Raw genomic sequence first — 12,650 nt, forward strand, 5'->3', positions numbered from 1 at the left:
TGCTGTCCCTCAGCTCTTCAGCTCAAGGCGAGCGCTCTACCACTTGAGCTACAGCGCCACTTCCGGTTTTCTGGTAGTTTATTGGAGATAGGAGTCTCACGGTCTTTCCTGCCCAGGCTGGCTTTGAACTGTGATCCTCAGATCTCAGCCTCCTGAGTAGCTAGGATTACAGGCGTGAGCCACCAGTGCCCGGCAATATAAATCACATTTTAATGTATGCTAATCCAATTTAAAAAACTCAATGAGATTAGTATTAATTGCAAAATAGGCTATCCATGCAAGGTTCTTGAACTCTGTACAAATTCCTCTGGAGATTACTGCAGTAGGTCCTCAGTATTCATTTATTTCTGCACATATAAACATTACAACATTGGATTGTAAATTTCATCTAATTATAGAGCTATTCGGGCATCCAGGGGCTGTTAAATTTGCTTCTGCCTTGTTGGTGTGCATAAAAACAAGGAAACCTTTCATTTTTTGGAATTGTGTCTCAAGAAGAATGACAAAGGATTTGCAAACAGCTCTTTGCCAGTTACTTGGAGACATTAAGTCTTAATTATTCTCTGTGGCATATCTTTGGGCTAATATCACAAGACATTTGCTGTGGGGGCAGGGATCAGTGTAGCCTAGAAAACAGCATATAGCAGCATGTTCCATAGGGAACGGGAACTCAGATCATACCAAATGAAGACATTTGGATGACACTTTAGAATCTGTGAAGAGCCTGTGAGCAGTTATGCATTTGATCTTGGTAGCAATTGTGAACGGCAGATATTCTTAGCTATTTCAACAGATGAAAATGAAACAGCTTATGAAGAAAGGAACTGAAAGATGCCCCAAATGGCCAACTTGTTGATTTAAGTCCTCTTGTACTCCTGAGATGTGAGCATTATAATTCCTGTTTTATAGATAAGGAAACTGAGGCTTCCTAGAGGTAAAATGCATGTACACAGCTAGTAAGATGCACAGAAAGCATTCAGCCCATTGGTCTCTTTCTTTTCTTTCTGTCTTCCCTCTTTTAAATGCTTTTTCCTCTCCTTCTTTCCCTTTCCCTTTTCCCTCCATTACAGTCTGTCTCTGTGCCTGCAGGTTAAGATTCATAGTTCTGTAAAAAGATACCTTTTTGCCTTCCCTTAGTCTACCCATCTGGAATAGAAAGAAAGGCAGCTGCCATTGTTTGACTTTGCCAGGGTACATGCAGTTCTGTCTGAGGGATTGGGAATTAACTGTGATCATGTAAGTAGAGATTGCTTCATGTGTCAAAAAAAATCCATGACAGAAGACACGTGAGGGAAAGGCACCTGTCATCGGTTTAGTTGCAAGGCCTCACTCAGCAACAAAATGATTTGGAGAGAAAACCATCTTAAACATACTAAAGAAAGTTGTTGTGTCCAGAGCAGATGGGTGGCTTTGTGCTAACAAAACAGAAATTTTCTGTTAAACTTTGCAGTTTCTGTCATGGCCAAGTTAAGTGAGGTTTGAGTGCTTGCTCAATTGGAGTTCTGGACAGAAATCCAGGGCTAGAGTCTCCTATCATGGTAGGTAAGGTTCCAGTTCTCTTCTCCTTGAATCCAGCAATCAGGACATGGAGCCTGATTCTCTTTCTAGGTTTGTATCACATGCAAAGGGAATCTCAGCAGGTGGCGTAGAAGTGTGATGCTCACTTCCCTAGATGACAGTGACCTCTTCTACCAAGTCAGCATCCTCAGGGTTATGCAGCTGTTCCTCATCCCCACATCTAACCCATCACCAGGAACTCTCACCTTGCTGCCTACTACCTAACCTGTCTCTTCTCTTGTCTATTCCACAGCCAACTTCTGATCCTCAGCAATTCTTGCTTAGAGCTTTTCAACTCCAGACCTCCTCATTTCCATGTTGTGTGTGCAGACATCAAATCACATTGCTTCTTTGGTTAAAATGCTTCAGGAACATGCCCTGTGCCAACCCTCAGCCATTTCTTAACAAGGCTTATATACTGTCCTTATCCGGAACACTATTTCTCATTCTTTCTTCCTTCAGCTCTTCTCAGTCCTTTCCATGACTTGCTAGATCCTTCTGGAGTATTGAGTTGTCCCTGTCTCCTCTTTTGGGAATGTTGGCTCAACCTCCAGCCTCCTTACCCCACTTTACATCTTACCCCATTTAAACTTTCTCGACCACAGTGGTCACAACTCAGAGCTGCTAATTGTTCTGCTCTGATCTCTAACAAAGTATTTGTTTTGTAAAAACCACACAATTAGGAAGTGGCGCTGTAGCTCAAGTGGTAGAGCACTCTCCTTGAGCTGAAGTGCTGAGGGACAGCTCCCAAGCCCGAGTTCAAGCCCCAGGACTGACAAAACACACACACACACACACACACACACACACACACACACACACACACAATTACTGAAGTAGATAAGAGAAACAGCAAAAACCCTGTCTCAAACACAATCTTTTTTCCCAACCCCATTAACCACCATTTTCCTTAGAGTTTTGGAATCTATTTGTGGGTATTCTGATTTCACTGATCTTTGGTCCATTTTAATTTGCCTTTTATATCTTAAAATTCCTTTTTCTCTTTATGCCTTCATTTCACTTCTACTTTACGTAGTGAAGACCAGCTGTCTTTGAAGTGGAACATTTTCTACTCTCTGGGTGCTACTGTTGCATGCTCATCTTCTGAGCCTGGCAATTTCTATAAACTGATCAACTTAGGTTTTCTCCTTTGGGTAAAACCATGAAAGACTACGGTCTTTCATCAGGAAGTATAGCGGTCTCTTCCTTTTGTGATGATAACATTTCTTGATTCTCATTTCCTAGATACATTAATTGATTAGTGGTTGGGAAATGATACTTTAATGCTATCATTTATTAAAACATTTTAACCTGGAATGATTTTGATAAGATTTCCCTTCTCCTATTGCTCAGTGACCCTGTGAAATAGTTCATATGGAAAAGGAAGACAAAACTATGTTTCTCACTTTTTCGTGCTTCTAAGATAATCAACAAAGTACCTACTATTCACCAAAGAGGATGACACAGATCATGATGCATTGTATTCATAAACTGGTTTGTTAAGTAGCAAAAATTTCAATGCATATCCTACACAACTAAGGAAAGTGAAGGAAGGGGTGTGTTGGGAAGGGTGGGTGGAAATGTGGAAAGGGGTGACATTCATCAAGAGGCACTGTATTCATAAACTGCTCTGTGGAATGACAACTCCTCTGTACAGCTACTTAAAGGTAATAAAAATATTTTAAAATGCATATTAAATTCATGTAATTCAATATATTTGCAAGACTTTGGTTGTATTTTAAAATGATTATCCATACAAAAGCATGGATCATCCCATCTTTGGACACCAGGACCTTCACCAATGCCTTCTGGAGTTCTTGTCAATATGATTCTAGTAGTACTTGATGGTCTATTTTTGCTTTCTTGTAGGACAAGATGTTACGGGCTTCATTAGTCTGGGTTCTCCAGAAGAACAGAACCAGTAGCATATACGCAATTATAAGCAATTTGTTAGACTGTCCACAGGCTCAGGAGTAGGGGAAACCATGGCCACTCTGTCCAAGAAATTGGAGGATTCAGAACAAAAGGGACCCAAGATGTAGTCCCAGTCCAGGTCTGAAGTCCTGGAAACCGCTTGTAGCATGGTGGGACTCTGTGTTCACAGACCAGAGCATCTGGAGTCTGACATGGATAGTAGCAGCAGTGAAAACGTGGCTGCTGTTATACCTTGCTGTTGTACCTGGATCACTCTCCTATTTTGGGATTCTGCTTGCACTCAGGGTAGCAAACTTCTCCACTCAGCTGATACTCCATTTACTGACTGTCTCTGGAAATTCCTCTCACTGACACACTCAGGAAAATGCTTCACCAGTTTTGCATGGAGATCTCTCAATCCAGTCAGACTGAAAACTAAGATTAACCATTCATTCTAAGACTCATCTTGTCTGGCTCCTACTCCAACCCTGGTTAGAAACCCTGTCTCTGAAGCTAGATTTTCTTTCATTTTGAGTTTGAATCCAAGCTGTGACAGTCTTCAACAGCAAGACCTTGGGCAATTTATTTCATGACTCTGAGCCTTAGTTCCCTCCTCTTTCTAGTGAGGACCAGCCTAACATCCACCTCAGAGGTTGCCATGGAGATTTCTTTCTTGAGTTATCGTAGCTTAAGTATTGAGGAGTAAAGTATTGGGCAGTATTTTCGAGATGGCCATTTTACTGACCTATTGAAGCTAGGATATTTCACTTATAAATAACTCATAAGGAAAAGCAAACAAGTAAATGCTCACTAAAGCCTTTAGTCACTTTCTGCATTTTGGGTGTGATATCTAATAAAATGGCTTAATTGGATTTTGGTTGTTTTTATTAAGATTGGGGAAAAGGTTCTTGCCTTGGCAGAGCAGTTAGAGTTCTCATAGAGTAGGATAATCAAAACAGATATTAAGTCGTTCAGACAGCCTGGGTCCAATCATTTTAAATTCTGATTCATTCAAAAGGGCAAATGTCTAGATCCAGGTGAGGGGTCATTCTCACACTGAGCCATTCACCCAGTAACTGGGTCCCTTCATATTTACCTTGAGGAAGGAAGCAAACTTTGTATTGCTGTGATAAATAGAAGAACGATGAATGCGCAGACCAAGTTTGACTTGAATACTTCATCCCTCATTTGAGAGTACTGCAGTTAAAAAAAAAGAAAGAAGAAATAGGAATTACTTCACAGAAGAGTTCAGCTTTTGGAAGAGTTTAGTTTTAGCACTGTTCAAGATAGGAGGAAACAGTAAGAAGAAACAAGACCATTAAATCTTTCTAAAAAATTTAAGAGGAATCCATCTAAAGCTTCATAAAATCTTCATGAAGTGCTAACTCCATCTCTTCTGCCAACTTTCCAGTTAGAGCTTGTGAGTAAACACAACTCCCTCTATTGGCCAAGGTCTGGGAGGGGACTTCGCATGAGGTAATCTAACTGCCCCTTCCCTGTGAATCACCATCGTTTTATCAGAACAGAAGATCATATATATGTAGTAAATCAAATTCATATGGATTTTCTTCCTGACTAAACTTAATTAAGGCCCTCTGATTCTTATTAGACTTGGGGACAGGGGAATTGTTTTAATAGGGAGTCTCTCTCTCTCTCTCTCTCATAGACACACACACACACACACACACACACACACACACACACACACACACACACACACACCATTGAAAATAAACTCACAAATCTTAGACTAGAATGTAGCCTATGAGATTTCCTTTTACAGCCTAAATCAAGCTTTCATCTCAGAGAAGAGACTCCAAGATGGAAAGGTCAATATGTCTGCTGCTCTCCTGTCGTGTGCTCGAAGCAGCCTTGGGGAGTGGTGGTGACTTGATTTTGATGACTCGGGGTACTCAGTAATTTCATTGTCTCATTTAAGAAGCTTCTGGAAGGTTGGCATTGAATATGTACTTGCCGCACTCTTGCCTGCTCTCTCAAACCATCATGGCAACACTAAGCTGAGGAATGATTTACTTTCAGAGAGAGGGGTTTATAAAATACAATTATGTCTTTGAACAAAAGACACTAGAACTAGCCTAAACTAGGCATCTCATTGTGCCCGAACGCCAGGGAGGGAGCGTAACTTATTACAGATCACACAGTATGCAGATCATTTTAATTTGGGGCTTGGGAGGAGATAGAAAACTAAACCTGCCAAGAGAGCTTTGTGAATTCAGCTTTGAATTTCAGCGTGACTTTTCCCAGAAAGCTGACAAACAGCCCTCCTACAGTCTCGTGGGATCTATATCCAATAGTTCAGGGCTAAGATTTCATTCAGGTCATTAAAATAATAAGAACAAGCTAGCTTGTTAGGGGATTTGCAGTAACAGTTGCAGGATTTTTCCTCTTCCAGTGTGCTGTGTGCGTTCCAGGTTTAGGCTGAAACGTGGTGTTCAGAGTCACAGCTAAGGTTTGGGGAATGACAGGAACCGGTGGCTGCAGGGATGAAGCTCTATGCCACGCTGGGGCCACACATGTGCAGTTCTTACAAGGCAATGCTTTTGCCAAGCTCACTGCAGTACTGACACTTCCGGTCAGTCACTGACAAAATGCTTAGTGTCTGGGAGAATGCAGGAAATAGCCCTGAAGAATCTCCTTAGGCCAGCCTCACTCCCAATAAAGACAAAGAGAACTCCATGCCACTGGTCCTTATCTACAGTGCCACCCAAGAACAGGGCACATGTCTAGACACAACTGACAGATTGGACATAAATTCCTGAGTTACAAAGTAGTTAAGTCTTTCAATAAATTTTCTGTATTTATTAAAATAGCATTTAATTAATTGTACCTAGGATGATATCTTTTGAATCAGCCTTTTCTTTCTTTCTTTTTTTTTTTTGAGACAGGGTCTTACTAACTTGGCTCAGTGTTGCCCTTGAATTTGTAATCCTCCTACCTTTGCTTCCTGAGCAGCTGCGATTACAGGCTTGAACTACCATGTCCAGTTTGATGTTGAGATGTTAAATATACCAATTGTAAGTTTGGTGTATTAGTCTTGCTCTCCCTTTTTTATTGTCATCATTGTTCCCATCCTCCTCACAGATCAATGGAGTTGTAATGTATGCCACCTTCTTAGTTCTAGAATAATTTCCATCACATCATTACTGTCTATTCAGATGCTTGCTAATAACCCTCAAATGACCTCTGCTTTGTCTCACCCTCAACTTAAAACACTCCCGGTTGCCTAACCATGAGGGCTCAGTCTTTTCATAAAATTCCTTTTGTTACTGGCTTTCTTTCACTGGGAAAATACCATTTATTATACATGTCCAGCCTGAGTCTCTGTGACTCCTTGCCCAAATGTTTCTTACTGATGCCTCAAAATAACCGATAATCATCATCTATCCAGACTAAATTTGCAGATATTCCGTTTCTCATTTTCTTCAGAGAGCAAGCAGGTGAAGGCAGTAGAAGGACTTCCTCTGCTTCCAGCTCGGTCAGGATTTCCTTGTGAAGAGAATAAATGTCTTCCAAACTCACTCCTTTTCTCTGAATACTGGGTTTCAGCACAGGGGGCACGGTTACTTTGAAACACTGGGAGATGAGTCCTGTGAAAATTCCTAATTGATTCAGGATGATTAGCGCTCCAAGCCTAAGAAAGTGATTCCTTTAGCTTCTCTTTGACTTGGTCTTCAAGGCTAGATTAAGCAAGTTGTACACATGATCCTGCTGCAGTTATGCATGCCTCATCTCCCTCTCTTCAGTCCTCACCTGGCTCCACCTGTGGTCTTGCCTGTAGGTTTTAGCTGTCATCATGGATTACTCTAAGGTGCATTATCTGAATTTGAATCTCAGCCTCAACACCTACAACATATACAACCATGGACAAGTTTCCATGTCTCAGTCTTCTCTGTCTCCATAGAAGTTGTTAGCAGGATAAAATGAGTAATAGAGAAGCAAGGGAAGGGGTAACATTGTCCAAAAAGAAATGCACTCATTACCTGACATATGTAACTGTAACTCCTCTGTGCATCTCCTTTATAATAACAATAAAAATTTAAAAAAGAATTCATATTTGCAAAGTGCTTGCAGCAGTGTCCCACTTATGCCACTGTAAAAGTACTTCCTAGAAACACACAATGATTTCATTCAGTCTGTTTCATTGCTAAGTACTTTCACCTTTGTGGACCATGGTCAACTGTTATCTGAGTTGTCCTTTGCAACTCTAGTGTTGCCTTCTAGAATGGTGCTCTCTATCCTTCCGTAAAAGCCTGTGTCTCATGCTCGATGGACTAACTGGTACACACTGCATGTTTATAAGGATTCTTCAAGGGCTGGGAAGGTGGCTCAGTGGTAGAGCGCTTGCCTTGCATGCCTGAGGCCCTGGGTTCGATTCCTCAGCACCACATAAGCAAAAAGAAAAAAAGCCGGAAGTGCTGCTGTGGCTCAAGTGGTAGAGTGCTAGCCTTGAGCTGAAGAGCTGAGGGGCAGTGCCCAGGCCCAGAGTTGAGACTCTCCCCCCCAAAAGGATTCTTCAATATGGATTATTATTTCCTAGGTATCACTTTTCTGACTTGGGAAATACTTTGCTCTTATTTCTCTCCTTTCTTCCTAAGGTATTTCCCAGAACTGATGGAATTCTTCGCTTCTCGAGGGACCCATAGGAAAAGTGTTCTTGGAAATGACCACTAAAACTGCATAACTCAGTAAGTCTTTTGGTCTGAAAGATTGTGACTGTGTGTATGTGTGTGTGTGCGCTTGTGCGTGCACGTGTGTTGTGTATGTGTTGCTGTTTTGTAATTTTTCCCCCTGATGAGACACTTGAGGGTCAAAAATGGATAAGGCTGGGTCAAGGTCAATGTGTTGGTAGCAAAGTTCAGACAATAAAGCATATCTCTTCATTGACATTACATTCTTCCCATGAGACAGCTGTATATGGGCAGGAAATGGCCAAGGCAGTAGCTAAGCCAATTATAAAAGAAACCCATACAAATTAAAAGGACAAGTTAGCTGGGCATTGGTGGCTTACACCTGCAATCCTATTCAGGAGGCTGAGATTCAAGGCTCATGGCTCAAAGCCAGCCAGGGCAGGAGAGTCTGTGAGACTCATCTCCAATTAACTATTAAGAATCCAGAAATGGAGCTGCAGCTCAAAGTGGTAGGGCACTAACTTTGAGCACAGTTCTTTCAAGGCAAGAAACTGAGCACCAGAATCTTGAGCACAAAACTCAGGGACAGTTGTATGAGTCAAGCGGAAAAGGTCAGATAATGTGATGTCAGGAAAATGAACCCTTAGATATGTATTTTAATGTTTTTTTCTTTCATGCATGTGTTTCTAACGCATTTATAAGATTATCTCTTTGTTGCTTTGTATGTCCCTCCCCCACAGTATAACCCCTGCTTTCACTATATTTGATGTCAGTATAACTTGTGGAGGAGATGGGGAAAAACCAGTTGTTTAAGGATACAGGTGGACCTGTTGCAACAATGAGAAGTACAAGTTGTCATGTCCAAAACGAGCTTTACAACGTCGGTGCGGGGGGGGGGGGAAAGGGGGGGGAAGGAGAAGGATTGGGATTGGGGGGGAGGGGGGAGGCTGGGAAGGGATGTGAAGGGTAAACAAAGGAGGAGGATGCAATGCTTGGTAAGAAATGTACGCATTATCCTGCCCATGTAATTGTAACTCCTCTGTACAGTATCTTCACAAATAAAATAAAATTTAAAAAAAAACTCAGGGACAGTAATTAGGCCCTGAGTTCAAGCCCTAAGACTGGTACCAACCCCCCAAACAAACAAACAAACAAACAAAAAACTCAAAACAAAAAAGGGAAAGTAACTTGGAATGAATATAAAACATCTTTTGAGATCTTGACTCAAAGTTTGAATATTATTCTTTTCAGTCTCTAGAGTTTAGGTTGAGGTATTGAAAAGGTCACTATGTAATTTAACATTTTTGAATAACATTGAGTTGTGTCTAATATGAACCAGGTGCTATTCCACATGCTTTATGCAGAAGATCCTATTTATCATTGAGAAAATCCATCTTATTATATTCCTATTTTGTAGATAAATAAGTTGAAGACAAGGATAAATGTGAAACTCAGGTACAGGTCCACAAACGCTAAATGAGGGATCCAAAGAGTTTCACTCTGGAGTGGGAGATGTCACTGGCGTACTACGTACGGACTAGGATTTTGCTGCAGTCAGGGTAAGGCCTTGTTCACTGTGTACCCAACAATGATTAGAGAGAAAGGTAACATCAAAAAAAATTGGATCTGTATAAATCTTGGCTGAATAAACATGAATCAGTCTCTGGGCAAAGTATAGTCTTCAGAAACATCACATGACTTAGTTTAATATTATGACATTGTTGAATTTCCATGATTGATCAATGAATCCCAAGAAAGAAAGACCCCTTTCTTTAGGCCCAATTTAATGGGTAAATTGGCACCAAGGAAGAAAACTAAAGAAATATGTAGATTTTATTTGAATGAAATAAGAGGGGGACCACAGCCTGAATAACTGTAAATTAATTTCAGAAATGAAATCTGTGAATTGATTTCACTTTCCTCCAGGGGTGCAATGCCAGAGGAACTTTCGTTCTGTTTGTTTTACATGCTTGGAATGCTAGCCCTAAATTCTCCCAAAAGTTATTTTCAGAGTTGAAGTCAAAGCCAGAAAGGTCAGTGGGTTCTAGATGGTCACAAGGAAACTGACATGCTGAAGTCAGATTGTATGGAGAAAAAAAAATCCATTCCACTTTCTCCCTCCACAGAGACACAAGCAGTAGAATAGACTCTGTTCCTTTGCCTGAAATGGTCATGAAAAAGTCTTCCTCAGTGAGGCAGAGGAAAACCACCCCACTCCTGGACCTAACGCTTCAACTATCAGCTAAAAGATGCTGAGTATATCCTTATATCTCTATAGAATGTGGCAGATGCTTCCATTACAATTATTCATCTACACTATAACTAGACTGTATTCTTATTCAAGGCATGGGTGATATTGTAAAATCTTGAAAGTGGAGTGGTTTGAATTTGTCTCCCTGGTCCAACCTGTATTAATGCTAATATCACTCAATAAGAGTGCTTTGAAATAGGCCATTAAGTCAGACTCAGATCCTTCCAGTGACTATCACATCTTTGGATACATTTAGCTTGAAAATTTTCTGACCCATCTTTCATTAGTATAAATTAATGTAGATTAACATAAAAAAGAGTCTCAACTTGGTTAAGCTGTTCATTTGTGTGAGTGAAGAAATTTAACTGCTATCCTCTCGTTAAATTCATGCATTATATAGTATGGCAATGGCATACCATATAATATTGAAATTAATTATATTTGGATAACAGGCATCATTGGAAGAAAAGACTGAGAGTAAAATCTGCTACAGTGGATTAAACTGTGTTTTCTATTTTGATGTCTAGTGCAATCAAGTCACCAGCCAGGGTAATTCTATGGTGACAGGTGAGTTTGTGGAATCTCCCTTCCCCCATACTTCTTTCCAATAGTTTAACCTGTGAATGAAGGTGGATTTCTTCATGCTTATTTCATTTACAAGCATGTTGACATGTGTCGAGTTTGAACAGGAGGAAGGGCCCATGCTCCTCATGGTAAAAGCTGCTCTGAATGGTAACACATTTTCAAACACTATCTTCTTTCTTGGTAGAAGGGCTACACAGAACAGTTACCAAAGCCAAGGTAAGGCTAAGGAGTTGTATCTACTTTTCTGTGTTCTTCGCCTTAGATGTTTTCACAGGTTGTAGATGATGATGAACACTGAAGCATGTTCACATATAAAGCATTAGAATTACTTCAAAGATTGGACCAATGAACTTTGTATTGAAACCATCATAATTCTGTACTTCTATTTCATACCTCTGTGGGTGAGGTTGGTACTTCTGACTAAAATTGCTGATTTTCTGGGAGTAGAGCAGGCTAATTGGACTGATAGAAAGATACAAGTGAAATGGTCCTTGGGATCCTTTTGAGGTTGGTGGAAATGGCATTAATTTTACAAGAACGTATAGGACTCTCATACTGCTACTGTTTGAATAAGTAGTGGATTTCTTCTCTGAGCCTTTTAAAAATGTCTTCTTCATACTTAAAGGAGACCTGAATACTCATGCTGTTTTAGCACTTACCAGGGCACTAAAAACTTAAAAGAAGTTTGACACTGAGACAGAATAATTCCTTCAAAAGTAAGCCTAAAAATAAGCACATGAAAATGATCAGAAAATATCTGATTTGGAAAAATGTAGACCATCTGAGAAATTTAGTTCAAGTTCAAGTTATCATTTGTCTACCCTTGAATAAGAAGAGTAGCTTAGTAATGTCTGACTGTTTCGAAGACAAGAAATTTTGCATTTTTCTTATTACCCAATCCCAGAGGACAATATCTTACACATCGGAAAGCTCCTGCATCTGCCTTCTGCTTTTGCCTCATTCCTCCTTTATGATCATATTCTAACCATTATAAGCCAAATAAGAGTTCATAGGAAGACCTTTTCAAAGTTTATGATACATTTCTACTGGACTCTTTTAAAAGCTTCCTTTATACTTTTGGCTTTCTTTATAAAGGTGAAAATGGAGAAGAATTTTAAACAGAGATAAGAATGGCTTGTACTCAGTGAGAGGATCATGTAGATTGTCTTGGGACAAATTCTAGCTTTTATGTAACAGAAAAAGGTAACATCAAATGAATGGTTTGAAAATATTCATGAAGAGCTTGATTCACAGTAAACACATGATGCTATCATTATTAAATAGGAAATGTGCAAAATGGATAGCTGATCGATATGTAAAACCAAAGCTCCCTCAGTTTGACTTAATGTATCTTTTATCCTTTTGGGAGGCCGTCTCCCATTTGACTTTCTCAAACCATGTAGTCTCCTAGCTAAATCCTTGACGGCTTGCACTAATCTGCCTTCTTTTGGACACACAGCTGAGATTCTGCTCAAGGATTCAACAGCATTCCTATCCCCAGGGTCATGAGAGCAAAGGTATCTCCTGTGTTTACCCATTCATGGATGGCTAGGGTGATGGACTTGTCTTGGTGCTCCCTTATCTTTATCACAGTTCTGGGAATGTGTGAAGAATTATTTGTATAGATGTCATATGGCTACATGCATTTATGTGTGAGTATGTGTGGGGTCAGAGAGAAAAAGAGAAATGATCAT

General features: G+C 40.2%; 1 protein-coding gene across 2 annotated transcripts in view; it reads right to left on the bottom strand.

The window, feature by feature from the left end:
* Adcy8 (adenylate cyclase 8 (brain)) overlaps positions 1–12,650 on the bottom strand; it is a 221,541-nt gene that overhangs the window by 75,360 nt on the left and 133,531 nt on the right. For both annotated transcript variants that reach the window (XM_013025152.1, XM_013025151.1), the window contains exon 9: positions 4,568–4,668. In XM_013025152.1, coding sequence (XP_012880606.1) covers positions 4,568–4,668 — 101 coding nt within the window. The remainder of the gene's footprint in view (positions 1–4,567; positions 4,669–12,650) is intronic.

The sequence above is a fragment of the Dipodomys ordii genome, unplaced genomic scaffold (genome assembly GCF_000151885.1).
Source record: "Dipodomys ordii isolate 6190 unplaced genomic scaffold, Dord_2.0 Scaffold82, whole genome shotgun sequence".
In the NCBI taxonomy this organism is placed as follows: Eukaryota; Metazoa; Chordata; class Mammalia; order Rodentia; family Heteromyidae; genus Dipodomys; species Dipodomys ordii.